The 23,608-nt window shown below is 41.6% G+C and overlaps 1 protein-coding gene across 3 annotated transcripts in view; it reads right to left on the reverse strand.

Moving 5' to 3' along the window:
• vps8 (VPS8 subunit of CORVET complex) overlaps positions 1-22,637 on the reverse strand; it is a 70,370-nt gene extending 47,733 nt beyond the window's left edge. For 2 of the 3 annotated variants that reach the window (XR_015101966.1, XM_086121392.1), the window contains exons 1-11: positions 22,492-22,637; positions 19,518-19,586; positions 19,045-19,175; positions 12,534-12,630; positions 11,057-11,089; positions 9,763-9,817; positions 9,522-9,646; positions 6,357-6,443; positions 3,518-3,585; positions 1,901-2,054; positions 1,763-1,822 (exon numbers count right to left, since the gene is read on the reverse strand). Coding sequence is in view for 2 of the 3 variants with exons in the window: in XM_086121392.1 (XP_085977518.1) it covers positions 1,763-1,822; positions 1,901-2,054; positions 3,518-3,585; positions 6,357-6,443; positions 9,522-9,646; positions 9,763-9,817; positions 11,057-11,089; positions 12,534-12,630; positions 19,045-19,175; positions 19,518-19,586; positions 22,492-22,563 (951 nt within the window). In the remaining variant the exon portion in view is untranslated. Of the gene's footprint in view, positions 1-1,762; positions 1,823-1,900; positions 2,055-3,517; positions 3,586-6,356; positions 6,444-8,573; positions 9,500-9,521; positions 9,647-9,762; positions 9,818-11,056; positions 11,090-12,533; positions 12,631-19,044; positions 19,176-19,517; positions 19,587-22,491 lie in introns of those variants that run through there. The other variant, XM_086121393.1, reaches the window with a different exon arrangement.
• Between the last annotated feature and the right edge of the window lie 971 nt (positions 22,638-23,608).

Genomic DNA, 23,608 nt, shown 5'->3' on the forward strand with positions numbered 1-23,608 from the left:
TAGATGTTCCCGCCCCCCTCCATTAGAAGTTTGTGTAACAGGCTACGCCCTAAGACAACAGAGCTGTCCCGAGACTGTCACGGTTTACACATCTCTGCTTGCTCCAGAGCTGTTCTGAGATCATAAACCTAGACACGTCTCAACGCACTCTCCTTGCAAGAAAGACAACTCTGTTTAACTCGCCGTCTCTCTTTGTGTCTTCAAATGTATCTTAAGGGTCTGATTGCCTTCTAGACCTGACAGCACGATTGCTTAAAAATATGCAATAGCAGGGGTGCCCAGGGAAGCACTTTAAAACGGTACGTGTGAGCTACGATAGTTAACAGGCTGCAAAAGTGCATCGCATGCCTCAGTTTCAAGCTGTTTCTCATCATGGCGTGTGTGTGTGTGTGTGTGTGTGTGTGTGTGTGTGTGTGTGTGTGTGTGTGTGTGTGTGTGTGTGTGTGTGTGTGTGTGTGTGTGTGTGTGTCGGTAAGGGTAGATCCCGGGAGGTTAGTTGATCGAAAAGTAGATCGTCGGTCCAAAAAGTTTGGGCACCCCTGATTTAGAGTGTTCAGTCATCCTGCCATGCATGTTTTTGGAATGTGGGAGGAAACCGGAGTACCTGGAGAAAACCCACGCAGGCACGGGAAGAACATGCAAATTCCACACAGGAAGGCCGGCGCCGGAACCGAACCCTGCACCTCTGCACTGTGAGGCTGACGTGCAATCAGCCGACTACCGGGCTACCCTTCTTTGTTTGTTAATATTTTAAATATTGAGAGAAGCCAAAACCGATTTAGATGAATCATCCAACTCTGGCGTGACTGATAGATTTTCTTTGGCATTTGAAGCACGACGCACAGTGTGAGCAACCTGGTCAACTCAATTTGCACAATATCCTAAGCGTTCAGATATTCTGATTAAATTGCTTATATTTGATATATTGAAATCGAATGCGGGTGGCCCGGTAGTCCAGTGGTTAGCACGTCGACTTCACAGTGCAGAGGTACCGGGTTCAATTCCAGCTACGGCCTTCCTGTGTGGAGTTTGCATGTTCTCCCCGGGCCTGCGTGGGTTTTCTCCAGGTACTCCGGTTTCCTCCCACATTCCAAAAACATGCATGGATGATTGACCTCACTAAATTGTCCCTAGGTGTGAGTCTGTGCGCGCATGGTTGTCCGTCTCTGTGTGCCCTGCGATTGGCTGGCAACCGGTTCAGGGTGTCCACCGCCTACTGCCCGAAGACAGCTTGGATTGGCTCCAGCACCCCCCGCGACCCTAGTGAGGATTAAGCGGTTCGGAAAATGGATGGATGAAATTGAATGCAAAAATACACGCTCCTTCAACATAGTCTGTAGTTGATTGAACCGCACACATCACTGGTGATAACTTCCGGATCCACAACGGAAGTTAATTTCACAGCCAAATTACGACATATTTTCAACAAGGATCTTGATGGAATTCTTATGATTAATTTTAAGATCCACGATGAGGGAATTGGGTCACCCTTAGACTTTACCCAATCATGGATTTGTCAGAAGACTGAGTAGGAGATTTGCGACATCTGGAAAGTGTGCAACAAAGGCGCTTCATTCATAAATTGACTTCAATGTGAACGGAAGATTATGTCTCATTATGTAAAATGCATTTATTATTTCTTAATGGACACATCACATTTTATAACGCTCACTTTAGATTTTGTGGCATTAAACTGTTCAGTGAGCATGCATACCCAAAGTAAAAAACAAAAGAAAGAAAAAAAAATCACACAACTACAGACCTTGCTGTAGGGAAATGTCATCCAAACTTTTAGGGTGGGCTTCAGTCCAATTACCAGAATCTGGTGATAGCATAAAAAAACAACTCATGATTAACTTGCTTTGTGTTAAAGATGAGTGACGTAGATGCACAGGTGTACCTTCGTGAGGGAAGCCAAAGCCAACAGAGAATAATGTGTTATTGGGTGGTCACTGAAGTCTGGATATGCACGCAATGGTTCAATACAGCAGACTTCCCCTTTGGAACCACTGAATAGGCATCTTGAGTCACAGGAACGCATGCCCATTACTCTCCTGGAAGCAAAAAGAAATATTTAGCATGAAGAGAAGCACACTAAAATGACAAAACGAATCAAAGTAATCTCAAATTACATTTTATCATGTTCCCTTGTGCTTTCAAAGTTTGCTGTCATTCTTGAAAATATTAGCATGAAGTGATCTGAAATAATGCAATTAGTTGGAAGCATAAACAGGGAGGTCTGGCAAAGCAAACTTTTTGCGGTCCAACAATTTTTTTTTACTTTTCCTAATCTGTACAAAAATAAGGCTATCTTGCTAGTTTTAATAGAAATCGCATAGTTAACATTTTTTGATTCCTTTACTATCCGTTAGAAATTATATAGATCATCTGTAAAGCTTTCGTGATGTATATTTTAAATTTGTTATTTCCATATGAGCTAGGGCTGATTGATATATAATTTTCATATCAATATCTACATATAAACATACAAGATGTGAATATTGTAAAATCAACAACATAACGAGGCCTAGCTTGGTTTTCTGGACAATGGGGCCATTTCCTAGTGGGCCGCTTTCTATTGGCAGAGTTCGGGGGCCACTATTCTGGCCTGCAAATTAATTTCCTCTGGCCAATGGATCTGTTTTGAAATATACTGTAACAAATAAATGAACATTTGAATCTATTATAGCCTTCTCATACAAATGTACAAGTAACGATTGACTTGATACTTGCAAGCCATTGAATTATATACAGCAGGAACTGCACTCACCGGTATTGTTTTGTGTTTTTTGTTATTGTAAAGTGTCCTTGGGTGTCTTGAAAGGCGCTTATAAATAAAATGTATTATTATTATTATCACATCCTTTGTAAGGGTATCATCAAGTCACATTAATTTAATACACGACAAGAAACAACACCACTGTAACTTGACTACACCCAGTATCTAACAACAAAATACTTTGAAGAGGGTTCCCGGCCACAAAGCATGCTGAAAAAGCCTGTTGCTGTGTGGCTAGGGGTGGGAAAAAAAGCCGACCAATTGAATCACAAAAAAAAAATGGTTGAGGCAAAACATTTTATCATGTAACGTGAATTATTACAACCCTTTGTATTATTATGTTTGTGTTTTTCTGAAAAAAATGCTTGGTTTTCAATGAACCCATCGTTATATCGATAAATCTAAAATGAACATCTCCATTGAACAATATAAAAACAACACGTTTGTTTTTGCTCCCATTTTTCGTGAGTTGGACTCAAAGATCTCAGTCTTTTTCTCCAAGATGACCCATCCCACCTCTCACAGGTATGCAGTAGGCTGGCCACAATGAAAGGCCCCTCTGAAATGTGAAGTTTTCTCACACAACAATGCCACAGATTTTGCAAGTTTTCAGAAAGTGTGTCAATGTTTATATTTTTGTTCAGTTTAGATTTTAATAATGGTCATATTGTTCAGCTGTAAAATAAGCCATAAGATCCTCAATCATGTACAATAAATTGGTCAAGACAAATCATTTACCTGAAAGCCAGCTCAAAAACTGATCCGCCACTATCGCTGCAAACCGCAAGTGTCGGGTCATCTGTGAACTTGGAACATAAAAATAGAAAAAGAAGGGAACAAGGAATAAACAATTAGTTTTCAAACATAAATAATGACAGTGAATGACAATTCAGAGACTGAAAAAATGTACATTCATCCTTAAATTATTTTTTACATCTGTATGCCTGCCTGGTTTGCATTGTTTCTTGCCTGGGAGAATCGCGCTCCAGTCAACCATTTGTCACACTGCCTGGATTTAGCACCTTGGTTTACCCTTGAACAACAATAAACATTCCTCACGGAAACCTGCCTTTGGCTGACCTGGAATTGGTCTTGAGTCTGTTTGTTGTTCTTGAGTCTGTTCGTTGTAACGCCAAATCGTTAACTTCATGAAGCAATTCTCTTTGTAATCACTCTCATAAAGATCACTAATTACCAAATCTGAGCGGGATCAGTTGATCTGACAAGCTCGAAGAAACAACATAGAAAAACGTCACCAGAAAAACTAAATCTCAAATTTGTACCCTGGGTTCCTCCGGGCTTATTAAGCCCTATTTAAGACAATATCCATCCATCCATTCACCCATTTTCCATTCATTTTATCCTCACAAGGGTCGCGGGGACTGCTAGAGCCTATCCCAGCCGTCTTTGGGCTGTAGGCGGGGGACACCCTGAATCGGTTGCCAGCGAATTGCAGGGCACACAGAGACGACCAACCATCCGCGCTCACACTCAGACCTAGGAACAATTGAGAGTGTTCAATCAGCCTTCCACACATGTTTTTGGAATGTGGCAGGAATACCCGGAGAAATCCCACACAGGCCCGGGGAGAACATGCAAACCCCACACAGGAAGGCCGGAGCCGGGATCGAACCCACGGCCTCTGCGCGGCGAGGTCGACGCACCAACCACTAGACCACTTATTTAAGACAATGTTTTAAATAAATAAATAAATACATATTTCACAGCTAAATCGGCAAAGAAAAACTAAATCTGTGAAATCGTGTTACTTCTCAAACATTGGAAAATGCAGGGCTCCAGACTGCACCTAAACGGTCGCATTTAGCCTCAAAATTTGAGACCGCACTTGGAGTGTAACGCTTCACAAAATACACAGTTCGGTTCCGTTCTCAGTTTTGTGCTCATAGTTTTTCGGTTCGGTTCGGTTTGGTATGCGTTGACTGTTAGAAATATCAATTGCCTTTTAGCTAAACGTTAAACTGTAAAGCCTCATCATTATTTTATTATTTAAATGATCATTTCTGACAGTGGCATATAGCAGCCAACATAACAAATAACTGTTTTCCGCTTGGATGGCAATAGATATAATTAACCTGTATATCCATCTGTTGCCATTAATACAACAGAATAAGTCACGGTTCCATGCAAATACATCAGCTTTGTATTTAACAGAACAAAGCTACATTTCACACTTTGTACATTTGTGACTAAACTGAGACAAGATCATTATTACGGGATGCAAACTTTTTAGTCTTGTTTGTTTAAAGAGGTCTTATACGATGCACATACAATAGACTAAAATGTGTCAGAATTCATATCTAATATGGTTGCAGTGATGATTGTGTGTAAATTACTCTGTACTTAATGATAATTATGTGTGAATGAGCTCAGCTTGCGTATGAAGAACATTTGCGTCTTCCTCCCTCTCGTCATTCCCGGGACATGTACACAACAATTTTCATCCTTTTGACAATATACACCAACACACTGGATATCACATGAAATTAAATTAATTGCAGACTTTCATCTTTAATTTGAGGGGATTGATGGTGCATTCAAATCAGGTAACCAATGTCGCAGTTATTGATGGTGTACATGCCTCACAGTTTAGCGATGGGGGCCAGCTAGCTACATGCTAGCACTGAATATTCTCGGGTTAAACCAAGTTTCCGTCAGAAACAAAACACCTCGGTCTTGAACACAGCAATTTGCAGCCAGTTGTGATTCCAACATCTATGTTAAGTTGTCAAAAAGCCTTCCACACCTAGACAGTGCGAGTACATTTATCACCCACTCGTACTTGTGCGACCTGTAAATTTGACCCTTTTTGAAAAACCTGTGTTATGAAATTGTTAACACTGGCGGTGACCAGAGGAGTTAATTTACAAAAGAGGCAGTGTTTTGTCAGTCATTTGGAATCAGAGCAGCAAACATTACACTATAAAGTAGGTTCAGAGTCTGTTCAGACCAAATTAGCAATTATTTCAGCATGTATAATAGACGCTGCGGCAAAATGATTTGTGTGTGACGTGGGTTCGACAACTCCCGCTCAGAACATGAGCAGAGTTAATTCCCACATTTACTCATGACAAGGAGTCGATTGCTCAAAACATGGACAAAGTTGTCAGGTGATGCATTGCAAAATCACTGTTCAACATGTTCCAAAATTCCTTGCTACAAGCAAAACCATGGCGCACGTCTGAAGAACGTTTGGACACGATTGTGGGCGCATGTTTCCCGCCTTGAAGGAACCCTGACAAGAATGCAACATTTGCTACCTTCGCGAACACTCACAAACGTTTATCCCTCTGCGAAAAGGCTTTTTCCTCAGTCACAAGTTTAACCATTCTTATAAATGTTTTTTCTTAAATAAATCATGGTGGGTGATTTCTCTGTAAGGTGAAAATTACGTTAGCGAAAAGCGGGCTGGCAAATAGCTTCTTCATAGCAGGATGCCGCATGTTTCTGACAGCTCAAATGTTTCTTTGTAAGCATTATTCTTTGTAAATATTTCTTCTACTTACAATTTTATAAACATTTTATCAAGTGGTTGCACAGGATACATGATGTGGCCTACCTTTACGTGCAGGATTGCTGTGCCCGGAGGGTGTGCATCAGTGATCGTCCTAAGAAGTTTCCCATTGGCAAGATCCCACATGGTAATCTCATTAAAGAACAGAACAAGAAATTATTATCAAGCTCGAATTGTGAATCACAAAAAACACGGTGCATTGTGTGTTGTCTCAGTGAAATATCAGTAAGGCAATTGAGATGATGCAGCCAGTCTAAAAAAAAAGTACCAATATGATGTTTGACCACAGCTACCTTGGTTGTCTTTTGTTGCTATTTGTTTATTTTTATTTAACATATTTTATATTAAGATGGTTGTTCGTCTCTGTGTGCCCTGCGATTGGCTGGCAACCGATTCAGGGTGTCCCCCGCCTACTGCCCGAAGACAGCTGGGATAGGCTCCAGCACCCCCGCGACCCTAGTGAGGATCAAGCGGTTCGGAAAATGGATGGATGGATATTTTATATTAATGTCTTATGTGATTTTACGTAAATTTTAGCTGTGTGTTCAATGCACTACATGTTTCCACTGTGGTTGAGAGAGGAAAGTAATTTCATCTGTGCTGTCTTACACATAGAGCATATTTGACAATAAAAGCTGACTTGACTTGACTACCTCAAGCATCTTATGTCAGAAATTATTGCATCTCGTCATTCGAGTTGCGATGTTTAGTGTTAACCTCCTTTATGATTGGATTACATAGACATTACATTTTATATTTCCTTGTGTCGTCTCTATGTGATCTTGAAATTGGTTTTGAAACCTGTGTGTGATGAATATGTGAAGAAGTCTATATGTCAGACACTTAGACTGGTTTCTTTGCCATGGAAACAGACTGCAACAAAATGGAGATCTGGTTCTTCTCATCCCGAATTCAGGTCACAATGTTGACATAATCATTACAAATAGACCAAGGTGAATAAAACTTAAATGCTCGAGATTGATCTTTGTCTGCCCATAAAACTTCTCGCAGGATTTTAGAGGCTCATATAAGTATGTATGTATGCTATTCTGTTGATTGTAATCTTCTCACTGAAGGTTTTTGCTGATATTGGTAACAGCTGTCTTGGGGTCTTATTTTGAGTGCGCGACCTGTGCTGACAGGTTGGCCTCTTGTCCTATTTGTCATCGTTTGAGTTCAACCCAAATGATCTCCGTCTACAGCAAAAATAAAGTAGTTGGCCTCATTGTCGCACAAATTTCAGGGGGAAATGTATATGTACCGTACAATGTCTAGAGCAGGGGTCACCAACCGGTAGCCCTCAAGGACCACATGAGTAGCTAACGCGCCTGTTCTAGAAAGAGCTCACTGGGCATTATTGTTGTAGAAGTGCTTATTTGAAAATGATCAAACACTGACAGAGACTTATAGAAATTCAGTGTTGCATATATCTATTTATTTCATAATTCTGATGAGAAATTATTAACACGCTAAATGTGAATAGCATTCATTATTGATAATAACATATGCCTGTAAATTTAATTGGGCAACCCAGTAGTCCAGTGGTTAGCATGTCGACTTCACAGTGCAGAGGTTTTTCAATTCCAGCTCCAGCCTCCCTGTGTGGAGTTTGCATGTTCTCCCCGGGCCTGTGTGGGTTTTCTCCGGGTGCTCCGGTTTCCTCCCACATTCCAAAAACATGCATGGCAGGCTGAGTGAACCCACTAAATTGTCCCTAGGTGTGAGTGTGAGCGCGCATTGTTGTTCGTCTCTGTGTGCCCTGCAATTGGCTGGCAACCGCCTACTGCCCAAGATGGCTGGGATAGGCTCCAGAACCCCCCGCGACTCTTGTGAGGATTAAGCGCTTCGGAAAATGCATGGATGGATGGAAATTTAATTCAAACAAATTTCAGAAGTGTACCGTATATCAATATACGGTATATATCTTGCATTAATCAGTACTCAAGAGCTAGCAATTCCTTTCAAAAATGCTGGTGAGCCCTGGTCTAGAGTTATTACCTCTGCACTGATTGTACAAATATCAATGTACCATAATATTTCCTTCTATACCATACTTTATCTTCTACATCAGGGGTGCCCACACTTTTTCGGCCTGAGATCTACTTATGACATGACCGAGTCAAAATGATCTACCGCCAGTTAAAAATGAAAACCACATTATTTATATATATTTTTTCAATTATTTTTATTTGTACATTATAGATATGCATGAGTGCATCAACCTGTATAGCACAATACAACAAATAAATGTTTTGTAATTACCTTACTCTGACGACTTGCACTGAATTAAATCAGACAGGGATGCATAGTCCGGACAGTAGCTGCTGATAGCCAGCCTCAAGCAGATTTCCAGATGCTCATCAGTCATGGTGGAACGGTACTTGGATTTAATGATCTTCATGTGGGAAAAGGCTGACTCACATAAATAAGTGGAGCCAAATAATGCGGTCAAAAAGGTAGCACATTTCCTGATGTTGGGGTACTTGTCCTCTAGGAGTAAGTTCCAGAATTGCACTTTGAAAACGACATTGTAAAAAATAAGTCCTCCTCCCACTCCTTATGGTAGTGGTAGGTCTTCGGATTTTTACTTAGTCCAGCTTTTCCACTCATATTTATCTCCTGTCTTATTCTCAAATTTACGAGAGTTGTGCAGTAATTAGCGGAATTGAATGCGCATGCGCAGTGACGCGTGTGGCAGAGAAAGTTCGAATGTCATTGTCAGGACGGATAAAAAAATAATAATAATAATTGTCAGGACGGATTTTCTGTGATTTGTAATTGACTTCTTAAATAAAGATTGGTATTTAAAAAAAAAACTGTCAGAGCGGATGGTCGACCTGATCTACCCACAATGCCTTTCAGATCTACCGGTAGATCAGGATCGACGTAATGGGCACCCCTGTTCTACATTAATTGAATGAACATAGAAATAATTTTCCTCTGCAGCTTTCGATCAGGCCTTTAAATATTAAAATTTTAAATATAGTTAGTTTCGGGAGTGGTGCATTTATGTTGCTTGGTGTTTCTAGTAATATTTTTTTAGATGTTGTCATGTTATGCACTCTGAAGATGTAAAAAGATAAAAATAAAAACTGAAGTTGTTACCCAGGTTCTGCACCAAAAAGGTATGCACGCTTGCTTGTGACAAAATGAAACGGAGAGCAGATTTGACAACCCCCCCCAAAAAAACCTTTATGATTAAGTTTGTACCTGTCCTTTTGCAAACCCACAGAGAAGTCTTGAGCAATCATTGTTGATGCTGAGGGCAGAGATCGCACCAAACTCCGCACCAGTTGTTTTTGTTCCAAGACAGAGCCTTAACGCTTGGTTGTTATCTGGAGAGGACAGTTAAAGGGGTTATAATCAAAGCCAGGCTCATACACATTTTTCACAGTATTTTAATCAAAGATTGGAACGGAGCTGAACAATTACAAATCTAGATTTGGCTTACCAAAGACCAAAGCCAGACCGTGAGACGTTCCCACAACAATCACCCCTGCAACTGTCTGAAGAAATGAAACAACATGAGTGAGTAACAACATCATGAGTAAATCCAACAAACAAACTACACAGCTAATTCGCAAGTATTATATTTCCAGTCTAATTCAATTCTGTGGGCGAGTCCGTTCCTCAAAAGAGTTCAGTGTTAATCACCGGAGTTCACTCTGTCGAGTGTATGCTCAAACATCAACGCCTTACAGAGTTCCTGCTAGAATTCAAACACATCTGTGACATGTTTTCTGAAAGAGCAGTAACAGCAGACAACTATTTTCACTTCTTTCAACTTTACAGCTTATCTGACATCCAACAACTAAGGCTTGTCCAAGTCACCGTGTGCGTTTGTGGTTCATTTTAATGCTAGCAAATGTCACCACAGAGGAGTTGAATTTCACGCTTCCAAATTTGCTGTGTATGAATCCACTGTAACCTTCTGGGGTACCCTGATGGGATACCATAAAATTGACGTGAAATTAAATCAATTCAAATAACGTTTCTCCAAACTTTTCAATTTAAAACCCAAATTAGAAATGTGTCTGCTCTCTGAAATTCAAACGAAAACTCAAAACATAAATACTGCATATTTCCATGACTATAACATATACAAATAATGGGAAAAAAAAGTTAGGTGTCAAAAAACAGATTTTTTTAATTGTTTTGTTTGGGGGGAGGGGGGTGATCAAAATGTTCCTGATTAAATACTATATCCAACAGTTGTTAACCTAGATTTTAATTCAACTTTCACTCTGACATATTGTTACAAAAGTTCTTTTTAAAATAATTTTACAGTAAATTAAAGGGTGAATACACATTTTGGGTCAGTATTCTCATAGAAGAAGCTCAATACCTTTTTTCCCCCTCTTGCAACAATTAGTACCACTGTGGCCTACCGCATGTCGAGCGATGCAGTGACTCAACTGCACAATCGTGAACAAATTAATTGGTTACACCTGACGATTGACCCTCTCACAGATATCAACTCGCTGCAATATGAACCTATGTCCCCCGATGTTCTTATTGGGAAACGTTTTGAGGCACCAGATGCAGCATAGTGTGCTGCATTTTTGTTTATCTTCCAAGTACAACCACAAACACGGCATGATGGTCAAGGAAGGAGCTACTACCCTGGCCAACAGAGATATATTATCATAATGCAAAGGGTGTGTGGATATTACATTATTTTGTGTAAATATGCCTGTACACCTGATTATACTTTCTCTTTAACAAATTGCAAAAGCAATACTCACAATCGCAGTTGGTAATCCAGCATCAACTTTGTCCTGAGGAAAGACACAAATGTTTCATTTCAGCAACAAATGTTTAAACAAATGTGCTTTTGGAAACTGATTGGGAACATTTTGCAGAATGAAACAAAACCCAAATCAATTCAACAAATTCAGTTGTTTCCCCAAAGCCTGAATAACTGAGAGGGAAATCAAATCAATTGATACTGATGCACAGTTAAGTGCTGTTACTATTGAATATTTCTACAATCAATTTATTTGACTGATTATTGCATTGATTAATCGGTTCATTTAATTTTTTAAAAAGTTTTGCATTACAATGTATTGCAAAATATGTTGTTTTTTTCGGATGACTGTTTATTAATCATTTATTGTTGCTTATTTGATATTGTTTAATGATCAAATGAAACCAAATCAACAACTACTCAATATCCCATGAGAAGGGACTGACGTTGTCCTGTCAAATTGAGTATTACCTTTGGGTGCAGATTCATGCAAAGGGCTACTTTTTTGATATACAGTGAAACTCCTCTACAACGAAACCTACATGGGCAAAAATATCCCAGAGTGTGAAAAAATTTCATGCATGAAAACCATTCCCACTTTTCTGCTCCCCATACAACGAAAAGTCCCCCTGTTCCGTTATACGAAGTTTTTTTCTCTGCTCATGCCTCACAACGAGATTCACTGCAATGAAAGCAAGCCTTCCGCGAAAGTCTAATCCAACCTCAGCATGCCACAGCGACCTCGACTGCTTCGTTCAGAAACGGCAACAGCAACCACCACACTGGTTTACATATGCGCAGTAGTCCAGGAAGTATTTGTTATTGTTAGTTTCAGACGCATTACGAATGTTGCATTGCTAAAATGGCTATGAAACGGACCTTTGCAGACCAAGGAGTTAAGAAAAGAAAAGCGTTCACGCTTGAAGACAGGATGAAAGTAATAAAAATGAAAGATGGAGGAAGCAAAGTAAAAGACATTATGCAAGAAATTGATGTAAGTCAAAGTGAATGCTGATCGTAAATTTCGCAATTACTTTCCTGTTTTTTTTCTTTCTACACTGGCTATATGAAGTGTCAAATAAATGGATGCTCATATTTATGCACTACGTATTGGAATAAAAATAAAGAGTACACACATATGTTGTGTGTGTGTGTGTGTGTGTTTATATCTGAGATAAAATTTGCTACAGTGAAAAGCCCCGTTGTGAAAAATGTCTTGCTGCAAACATGATTTTGTTGGAGAGGAGTTTCACTGTACACAACTTCAGATTTAACAATGTCGATTATAAATTATTCATAATATGACCATGAACAATGATTGTTTTTGAAAAAGATGAAATTGACATTTCTTTTTCAACAATTTGATTATGATTCAGAAAATACTGAAAAATGTTGATCATTGCTTTCCAAGGTAAAATCAAATGTTTGCAAATGTCTTTTTTTGATTAGCGATAATGAAGCCAAGCGAGTTTTACCGCAGCCGAGACGATCTGCGCAGAGATGCCCTGAAGCATGCTGTGTCGAAGAACTGATCCATGAACTGTCGCTTTCAACTCCACTGCCTTCTTCTTCCTTAAAACGAGAACATTCAAACATACACAGAAACAATGTTAACACACACATTCAGAAAAATATCATGTTACATTTTACCAACCATGACTGAACATTTTTAGGTATGATACAGTATTCTGTATGCTCAGTCATGATGGTTTAATCATGTATCTTATTATATTCTGTATTTGTACGTACAAAACCAATTCCGATGAAGTTGGGACATTGAGTGTTTGATGAGCATTCCTCAACTTTATCGTTTTTTCTTGCCACCCCTCCCAGCTTTTTTGGAACATGTTGCAGCCATAAAATTCAAAGTTCATGATTATTTGCTCAAAACAGCAAAGTTTATCCGTTTGAACATGAAAAAACTTGTATTTGCAGTGGGTTCATTTAAATACAGGTTGAACATGATTTGCAAATCATTGTACACGTATTCTGTTTTTCTTTTTGTTTAAACACAATGTCGCAAATTCATTGGAATTGGTTTTGTACTATGTGTAAAACAATGTACCGTATTTTTCGCACTATGAGGCGCACCTAAAAGCATTCAATTTTCTCAAAAGCCGACAGTGCGCCCTATAATCCGATGCGCCTCATACAAAGAGACTGTAACTGTCTTTATATTCATTGAGTTGTTCCTATGCCATTTAGTGGTGAATATTAGCAGGAACCAATTGTAACATAAAAAAATGCCCAAGATGGCCGCTTGTGCGCCAGTGTGTTCGGCGACGCTCCTGCCATTTCGGGGTTTTTTACTTTTCGCAATGCTTGTTACCTCCCTAACAGCGTCTCGGTTGGTTTATGATCGCCGATCGTTGTTATTGATTCAACAACACGTCGGAGATTCGGCCGCGTTTTGGCAAGACGGTGGTGAAAAGACGCTACCTCCGTTCTTGGCTAACCTGCCGGCAAATCTCTTCCGCGTTCGCTCGCCCCCTTCACAGAAGCGCCGCCGCCGCCGCCGCCGCCGCCGCAGCGGCAAACGTAGCGGTCAGCTCGTGAAGCTAAAACGGGATCTGAGACACACTTCGATCGCTCCGGCGTGGTGTGCCCTCGACCCCGTCGCCTCGTGCTTGCTAACAGTCGTTGGCTCTCCCATCGCGCCACGACATTTCTACCCTCCACGCCTTTCTCGGGGAGAAATCCAGCGAAAGCTTTTGAGGGAATTCCCCCGGGCTCGGCGATCGGAAGAGGCAATCCCTCCCGTTGCTACTCCCACAAGGATCGCGTTGTTAAACGCCCGGTCGCTGACGAACAAGACCCATATTCTGAGGGAGTATTTCCTTTCCAATGACTTGGATTTCCTGTGTCTGACGGAGACTTGGGCAGGTACTGGTGAGTACAACGCTTTGCTTGAATTGTTGCCACCTGACTGTGGTTTCCTCGATACCCCGAGGACATCGGGCCGTGGTGGAGGAACGGTGAGCATCTTTAAGAACAATTTTAAATGTAAACGGTGCACATTCACCACATCGGCCACCAGCTTTGAAGCAACCTTCTTTGAAGTCGGTCGTGTTTTCCCGGTGCTCTGTGCTGTCATTTACCGTCCTCCTAAATACAACAAAGACTTTTTAAGCGACTTTTCAACCTTTCTTGCGGAAATCAGGCTGAGATATGATCATATCCTCCTAATGGGGGATTTTAATATCCATGTGTGCTGTCCGGAAAAAACGCTAGCAAAGGACTTCTTAAGACTTATCGACTCTTTTAATTTCGTGCAGTATGTGACCAGCCCGACACATGAACAAGGTCATATTTTAGACCTTGTCCTTGCTTATGGTCTACCGGTGTCAAATCTGGAAGTCCTTGAAAATGGGATTTCTGATCACATGGCAGTTTTATTTGACGTAGTCTTATCGCATGCTGCTGTGAAATCTGCCGCTCCTAGTTTTAAACGCCGAATTTTTAACCCTCGCACTGCTAGTCGTTTCTCTGATGCCTTTAATAACCTTTGCGTACCCTCGTCTAACACAGAGGAACTCACCTCTTGGTTCAACTCATCATGCCGTGCCATCCTGGATTTGGTGGCTCCTTCAAAAACTGTGCTCCCAAAACCTAAACCCGAGCCATGGTTTAACGACATTACCCGCGCAGCTAGGCAGGGGTGTCGCAAAGCCGTACGCAAGTGGAAAAATGACAAATTGCATGTCTCTTATCGAATTTGGAAAGACTGCTGGCGTAACTACCAGCTCACAGTAAAAGAGGCCAAAAGAGAATATCTGTCGGACCTTATTCAAGCTAACCGTCACAACCCACGCGCACTATTTAAAACGATAGATTCTGTACTCAAACCCCCTCTGCCTACTTGCTCGGATTCTTCACCTGAGATGTGCAACAGATTCCTTCAGTTTTTCATTGATAAGGTCTCTACAGCTAGGACTCCGGTCTCAAATACCGCATCTGACCCCTCTGTCCATGTTCCATGTTCAGCTGTGCTAAATTCTTTTGAAACTGTGTCCTTGGCGCTTTTGGAGGATGTAGTTCGCCAGACGAAGCCATCTGGCTCCCCTTGCGACTGTCTTCCCCCGCACTTCTTTCAGGAGGTTCTCCCGAGTGTTGGCGCATCAGTCTTGGATATCATCAACAGCAGCCTCTCTTCTGGTGTAGTTCCCCAACAGTTTAAACATGCTGTGGTCCAACCCTTGATCAAGAAACCTGGTCTTGATCCAGATGTGCTGTCAAGTTTCAGGCCCATTTCCAAACTGCCTTTCATTTCCAAAATTCTGGAAAAAGTGGTGCACATGCAGTTGAAATTTTTCTTGGATGAACATAACATCTTGGAGGTCTTCCAGTCAGGTTTCAAGACGATGCATAGCACGGAGTCAGCCCTGTTATGCGTTTCTAATGACATCCTCCTGGCAAATGACTCTGGAGACCACGTGTGTCTAGTTTTATTGGACTTAACTGCAGCATTTGATACAGTGGATCACAGTATTCTGCTGACTCATTTGCAGCACTTGGTGGGCATTGGCGGCAGTGCTCTTGAGTGGTTTAGGTCCTATTTAGCTGACAGAACCTTCTGTGTCAGCCTTGGCTGCTCTGAGTCACGCACTGCTCCCCTGTCATGTGGTGTTCCACAGGGCTCAATTCTGGGGCCTCTGCTGTTCTCGCTGTATCTGCTCCCATTGGGTTCCATCTTAAGGAAACATGGTATTCCCTTCCACTGCTATGCAGATGACTGCCAGATTTATGTCCCACTGAGCAAGAAAGACGCCTTCTCATTAAGGCCACTCCTATCCTGTCTGGAAGAAATCAAAACCTGGATGGCACAAAATTTCTTGAGATTCAATGAAAAGAAGACAGAGGTGATATTGTTTGGTCCCAGTGGCCCTTGTACATTCCATCCTGTAGACTTGGGCCCCCTGTCTCCTTATCTTAAGTCAACAGTCTCAAACTTGGGCCTTAAACTGGACAGTGATTTCAAACTCGATCGGCAAATTGGTGCCATTGTTAAATCCAGCTTCTTTCACCTTAGACAGCTGGCCAAAATAAAACCTCTCCTCTCACATGAACACTTTGAGACAGTAATTCATGCCTTTGTCACATCCCGGCTCGATTACTGCAATGCCCTTTACTTTGGAGTCAGCCAGTCCTCCATTAAGCGCCTTCAGCTGGTCCAAAATGCCGCTGCTCGCCTCTTGACTGGTACTCGTAAGAGGGAGCACATAACTCCTACTCTGGCATCCCTTCACTGGCTTCCCATTCATTTTAGAGTTATTTTCAAGATCCTCTTTTGTTTTCAAATCTCTGAATAATCTCGCGCCACCTTACCTCTCTGAGCTCATCCGCCCCTACACACCTGCCCGGCGCCTCAGGTCTGTGGACCAGACTTTATTAGAAGTACCAAGAACTAAACTGAGGCTCAGAGGGGATCGAGCCTTTTCTGTTGCTGGTACCTCTCTCTGGAATGACCTCCCACTGAACATTCGGCAAGCCTCCTCGCTGCCCATCTTCAAAACCCTCCTCAAAACTCACTTGTATTCTTTGGCATTCGACTCAGCATGACTTAGATTTGTTCTTGGTTTTACTGTTTGGTGCTTTCTACCGCCTTTATTACCGATTTGTCTTACTGTTTATTGTGCATGTTAAATTGCTCCATGTACAGCACTTTGTATGCAGCGGTGGCTGTTTGAAAGTGCTCTATAAATACTGTTGACTTGACTTGACTTGACTTGACATAAAAGGGTTCTGCCCGACAATAATTGACATGTGCATTCACCAACACACACTCAAAGCCTTCATGAAACAAAAATCATACCAAAAGCAAAGTTAAGTACTGACACCGGGGGTCGGCAACCCGCGGCTTGAGAGCCGCATGCGGTTCTTTAGCGCCGCCCTAGTGGCTCCCTGGAACTTTTTCAAAAAGGTTTGAAAATGGAAAAAAGGAAATATATTTTTGGGTTTTAATGTGGTTTCTGTAGGAGGAAAAACATGACAAACATTCATAATGTTTTCCAGTGCTGTAAAAATGTGTAGAACAAATATTAAATTTCAACATTTCTGTCGACGCGGATTTGCGTCATAGGATTGCGACACACGTTTCTATTAGCAGGGCAGGATGCCAGGCAGGTGGCTGTTGGAAAAAAAACAGCATTTCATGTAGAATTCACTGAGGGTACTGGCAAAGAATGGGAATGTAGAGGGCCAAAAGAAGCATTTCAAAATGGTCAACATGAGCTGCGATAGTTAACACGCTGCAAAAGTGTGTCCTCTATGCCTCAATCATCTTAGGGGCCGTTATGGCTGTTGCTCATTATGGCATGCGTGTGTAAGTGCATGCGTATGCGCGTGTGTGCGGTAACGGGTCGATCGCGGGAGGTTGGTTGATCGAAAAGTAGCTCTTCGGTCAAAAAAGGTTGAGTACCCCTGCTCTATAGGATGCACTGCAGGGGAAAAAACACATTTAATCATGAAGGCTCATTGTGTATTTGCAGCTAACTTCATCATTTAATAGTATGCTAAGATAGCTAATATAGATACATACAGCATGTGTTGCCGTCATTGGAAAGGTTCTAATTTTTTGCGGCTCCAGACATATTTGTTTTTTTTTTGGTCCAGTATGGCTCTTTCAACATTTTAGGTTGCCAACCCCTGGATTAAATCAAGGAAGAAGGAGACAAGCAAGACATCTAAGGATATTTAACCCCTACTGGATGTGAGCCTTTTTGTTGAATCAATTGTCTTCAGAACTTTTGTCTTTCATTCATTATTTGTAATCCCATTTGGATTTATATGTTTCATGTCTGTGTTTGTGACCAGTTCTCATTGTTACAGCTGCAGCGGTTGTGAAGGCTGTATTGTATTGTATTGTATTGTATTGTATTGTATTCTTTTTAGCGCAGCACCATCTAGCACAGGGGTGGCCAACCAGTCAGAGACGAAGAGCCAATTCTTTTACTGTGTTACTGCAAAGAGCCACATCATACCCTTCCTTGCGCACGCGTGTGCACACATGCACACACGCGCGCACACACACACACACACACACATGCACACACACACACACAAACACACTTTTTTGGCCGAAGATCGACTTTTGACGCGACCAACTTCTCACGAACGACCCGATCGCGCACGTGCAAGCATACACACACACACACAAACACACACACACACCAGTGCACTTGCGCACACATGCACGTACACTACAATGAGCAACAGTCGGAACGGGCCGAAAATGAATGAAAGCTGAAGATCCAAACAAACAAATCGTTTTTTTTGCCACCCATTTCCTCCTCCCGCCCCTTGCGGTCGACTTGGGACCAGTTCACTGGCTCCCGGTCGATTCTGATCGACGTATTGGGCACCCCTGCCTTAAAATCAGAGGTAATTCGCTGACTAGCTTAGCGCTTAGCGCCCTTGTTTGCGCTGGGGGTGAGGCAGTCATCTGATTGGTTGCCCTCTATGTCAATCAAGTAACGGGATTGATGATAGGCTGACTAGCTTAGCGCCGTTGTTTGCGCATGAGCGGTGATCCAGTCATTTATTTGGTTGCCCTCTATGTCAATCAAGTAACGGGATTGATGAAAGGCTGACGGAGTACGTTCTGTGAAGTTGGCGCCAAGTTTGAATGGCATCGCCGCTGCCGAGGCGTTTTCGACACTTTTCGTGTGAGAGCCCGAGAGCAGCATTGAACCAGCCAAAGAGCCGCATGCGGCTCGCGAGCCGCAGGTTGGCCACCCCTGATATAGCAGATGGATAGCGCAACCGCAGCCACTATTGTAGCTTCTATTCTATGCGCTAGATAATGCAGTGTGCCCTATATATGAAAACAGTTTTAGGCCATTCATTGAAGGTGCGCCTTATAATTCAAAGCGCCTTAAGTGCAGAAAATGTGATACCGAAACCAAACTTGAGTCCCGAAGTATTATGGGAAAGATACAGAAAACAGTATACGTGTGTGTGTGCGTGTGTGCGTGCGTGCGCATTCACCGTTTGAAGTGAGCTGGATCCCCGCTGTCAGAGCTGGCAAGGGAAGCGCTATCACAGGAACGAGCATCAATATTTTCGGTATTCATCACACAAGTATCTTCCAGCACAAACGGTTCCTCCTCATCCTCCAGCTGCAATCCCAAAAGAAAACAAAACCAAAAAAATAAACCAAGTACAATATAGCTGCATTTCTATTATAGATGACTGCAACAACATTTTTATCTTAAGGAGGTAACTTGTTTGAGTTAAACAGTTCTTTAAATTAATAATAATAACATTATTATTATTATTGTTGTTGTTGTTGTTGGTTGGGGGAGTTCCAGAGGGTTGAGGTGAGGGGTGGAAAAGGTTCTGCCTCCCACAGTGCAGCACTTTTTCTTGGTGATGGAGGTGAGAAGTTTGGCAACTCTTCGTCTACCCCTTTTTTATTTATGATTGTAACTGCAAGAGTGAACTTAAATTGAATACTTCACCTCATTGAGGATGCTCTCCAAGGTGGGAGGTGTGTCTACTTGGGGAATGTCGAATTCCTTATCGTCAATCTAAGAAAATAACATGGGAGTGGTGAGAGAGACAGGGTTAGATACACCTTACATAACATTTTTTGAGAGAAGTGCGTGCTGCATTTGTCTATACAGTACTGTAATCATCCTTTTCTTTTTTTCTGCAGTGTACAAACATGATTACATACGATAATATAATGGATTTAATAATCAACAACAATAATAATTAATTCTAAGTGAAGATCTAATATGCTGATACACTCCATTACAAAAAGTTAATTTTGGAATGGCTCAAATATGATTAAGAAGAAGATTCGTCTTTTTATTGCCATGTATTGTACACACAAGATGACACAATATTTTCCCCCTTGACAGCCAACACACAATGACAGTGGTACACACACTGGAGGAGGTGGCTAGCTACTCATGCAGTAAAATACATATAGTCAATAATGCTTTCAAAACTCGAATTTTAGCACTACAGTATTTGGGTTTTGAAAGGCCAAACGCAGGTCTTGCAACATGAACGCTTTTAAGGGCCCAAAAAGTTGAAAGTCTGAAGGGCCAGGTTCTGTGCTGTAAGGGGGATGAGGGAGCAGTTCCCAACCCAACTCGTTGATGGTGTGCACTGTTTCGGCTGATGTGTGAGGCCTTGCATTTTCATGTTGCAAGATGACTCCTTCTGACTGATGACCTCTGCGTTTGTTCTGTCTATCTTTCTTGACCTGCCTCAGCAGTTCACAGTAGTTGGCACGAAGTTTGAAAGTGATGATCAAGTCAAAAGTGTTGTGAGCGACTGGCTGAAACATCAGGACAAAGATTTTTATTCCCTAGGGAATATGGAAGCTTGTGTACAGAGGGGAATAGTGTGTGAGAGTCCTGGGAGACTATGTTGAAAAAAAAGTTAGCTTCTATCTGTATTAGATGTCCTGATACCAAAAAATTCTCCTTATTTATCGAATGACCCTCGTAGATTAATTGCCAGCCACCAGAGGTTGCAACTGGGGCTCATAGCATTTGATCAGGGTGGCAACTGTCACCCCTTGCTATCCTGTAAAACTGATGCACCATCAAACTACCTCCTCAGCTGCGGCAGAGGAACACTAAGGCTGCCTTTGCTTTCACCAAAACTACTTACAGTACATTAGGACATGACTTATTATGACTGTACATTAGTTAGGGTCTCGGGGCGGTACGGTGGTCGACTGGTTCGCGCGTCAGCCTCACAGTGTAGAGGTGCAAGGTTCCATTCCAGTTCTGGCCTTCTTTTATGGAGTTTGCACGTTCTTCCCATACCTATGTGGGTTTTCTCCGGGTATTCCGGTTTCTTCCCACATTCCAAAAACATGCATGGCAGGATGACTAAACACTCTAAAATTTAGAGTCTAAATTGTCCCTAGGTGTGAGTGTGAGCGTTGAGAGTCAATGGAACACCCTAAACTGTCCCTTGGTTGTTCGTCTATCTGCGCCCTGCAATTGGCTGGTAACCAATTCAGGGTCTATCCCAGGGGTGTCCAAAGTTGGTCCTCAAGGGCCGCCGTCCTGCCTGTTTTCCAGCTCTCCCAGGAGCAACACACCTGATTCAAATACTCATGATCGTTCTAATGCTGCTTCAGAGCTGGCTGATGAGCTGATCACCTGAATCAGGCGTGTTGCGGTCGGGAGAGCTGGAAAACAGGCAGGACAGTGGCCCTCCAGGCCCAGAGCTGGACATGCCTGGTCTACCCCACTTGCTGCCCGAACACAGATGGGATAGGCTCCAGCATACCCACGAACCGTGTGAAGATAAGCCGATGGATGGATGGATGTATTGGTATTTGTACGGCCGGCTGGATCTCGCTGATGCTTGAAACTACAAAATTATGTTTTTGTTGTGAAAGCCCGTGCATTTTTCTATGCATTATTCTATGCAGCTGCAACGCATGCCCTCCCTGTAAAATAATTGTTTCTTTTGAATGGAGAATGGGGGACACCTGTGGCAATTCTGGACCACAATAGGTGCCATGAAAGTATGGTTATCATAAACATACACACCCGTGGTGGTTATCTAATTGGCATTTAAAGGGTTAAAACACTCAACTTGATTTAAATTTCACATATCATGATCAGTCTTAGTGTGTAGGAAATAAACAAGTTTATATCCAACATAGTGAATTTTGCAACCTGAGAATAATATACTGTATATGTCGATATAGTAGTTTCCTTAACATTACATGAAATTAAAGGCAATCTTTCTTTCGTCTTTTCTCCATTTATTTATAAAACAAATGTTTCGTAGAACCGAGACCAATTAAATGAATCCAAGGTTAACACAAATACAATAAACAAACGCGTAGAGGAAAAAGAGTATTCAAAATATCTACTAGAACTGCCAGTTGATGAATGTACACTGGTGTTGTGGACATTATAATGTAGTACAGTACAATGTATAAACGAGTTTTGCGGGACATACCATTTTTAATTTGACATTTAAAAAATATGACAACCACTTTGAGTGACGTTTCAACTAAACAAAGGCTCAAGTCCATTGCTTTTAAGTGAGTCAGTTAATTGAATATTCTGTGATTGGTTGCCGCTAGCAGTGTACGGTAGCTGTCAAGGGTATGATGCTAAGGCCACAGTAGTAATACGTTGGGGGAAACCTTCGCATGTTAAAAAAAACCCCAAACAAACAAACAAACAAAAGTTTGACAGAAATTGACAGTGAATTCACCGATTAATTTACGTTCAACAGACAATCGAATCGGTGTGAAAATAGACACCAATCGTGCTTAATGTTTTGCAACCAAAAAACAACTCAACTCAATTTTATTTATGTAACTCTTTAAAAAAATACCTGCAGCTAAAAATTAATAAAAAGCTGATAAACAGTGTTTTCAGAAGCAAACATTAATACCCTGCCACATTCTGAATTCAGTAAATGTCAAGCGATTTTTTAACTTACCACTTCTTCCTCCATGAGATCGAGCTGCGAGGATGAAGAGAGTAAACTGCAAGCGTCCAAAGATTCTGACATACTGTATCTGTGTTGCGACTAAAGAAGCTGTTTCTGCGTTGTTTTCATTTTCTACTCGAATGCTTCCTCCTCTCTTCTTCTCTTCTGATTAGGACAGCGGTTGGCAAGCAACATTCTGGTTACATTACCACCACCTAACGGACTGGAATTTGAATCCGTATATGAACATGAAGGAAGCGACAAGGTTTTCGATTACGTTAAAGTGCTTTCGTGTGTGTGCGTGTGTTTCCATTTGTTGTGACTGTTAGTTGTGTTTTTCTTGTTTGGTTTTTTTGTGTGCTTATTTGCTGTTGTGGTTTTTTTTGTTTGTTTTGTTTTGTTCTTTGTCGGTTTTTCCATTTGTTGTGTTTATTCTTTTCTCTGTATATTTGGTTATTTGTTTTGTGTTTTTCATTTGCAGCTGCTTTTACTTTTTTGTTCTCCCTCTCTCTCTCTCTCTTTGTGACAGTCCAATATTATGATCTAAATGTCTGGCTGATCTTTTTTACATACATTTACAAGAAATTCCTATTACATTCTGGAGTCTGTATTCTGCTCATATTTAGTCATGCTGTCTAACCTTCCCATGCCCACAGCGTAGCTTGGCGTCCTTGTAACCATCATCTCCTAGAATTGGAATACTCTTGTATTATTCCTCTCTTCTTAGTTAGGTCTGATGGTTAAGGTGTTATTCCTCTGTTAGTTGTGTTTGTTCAGACACTTGAAAGAAACAATGTAGAATGCTGTTGAAGGTATTTCCTGCTCACTGTTTTTACAATCACCTTTAGTGCCCCCCTCCACAGGACATGTTTAACATCAAAAGAAGAACTGTTATCTCAAGTATCTGTTCCTGCCATCACACCAAATGGTGGGTAGTGGTGGTCTGGTCTCACCTCACCGCTCCCAACTTCTTCCAACCACACCGGGTGACATGACATGTTACTTTCTTTGTTTCTGGGATTTGCATGAGAGGGGTACCTCCCCGCCTCTCATTATCATATTGTCTCTATATAATCTCATGAATGTGTTTCTTTTACGCTTCCTGATTCAAATCTGGACCCCTCAG

Source organism: Hippocampus guttulatus, chromosome 10 (assembly GCF_054856545.1).
Source record: "Hippocampus guttulatus isolate MCC_2025c chromosome 10, RoL_Hgut_1.0, whole genome shotgun sequence".
In the NCBI taxonomy this organism is placed as follows: Eukaryota; Metazoa; Chordata; class Actinopteri; order Syngnathiformes; family Syngnathidae; genus Hippocampus; species Hippocampus guttulatus.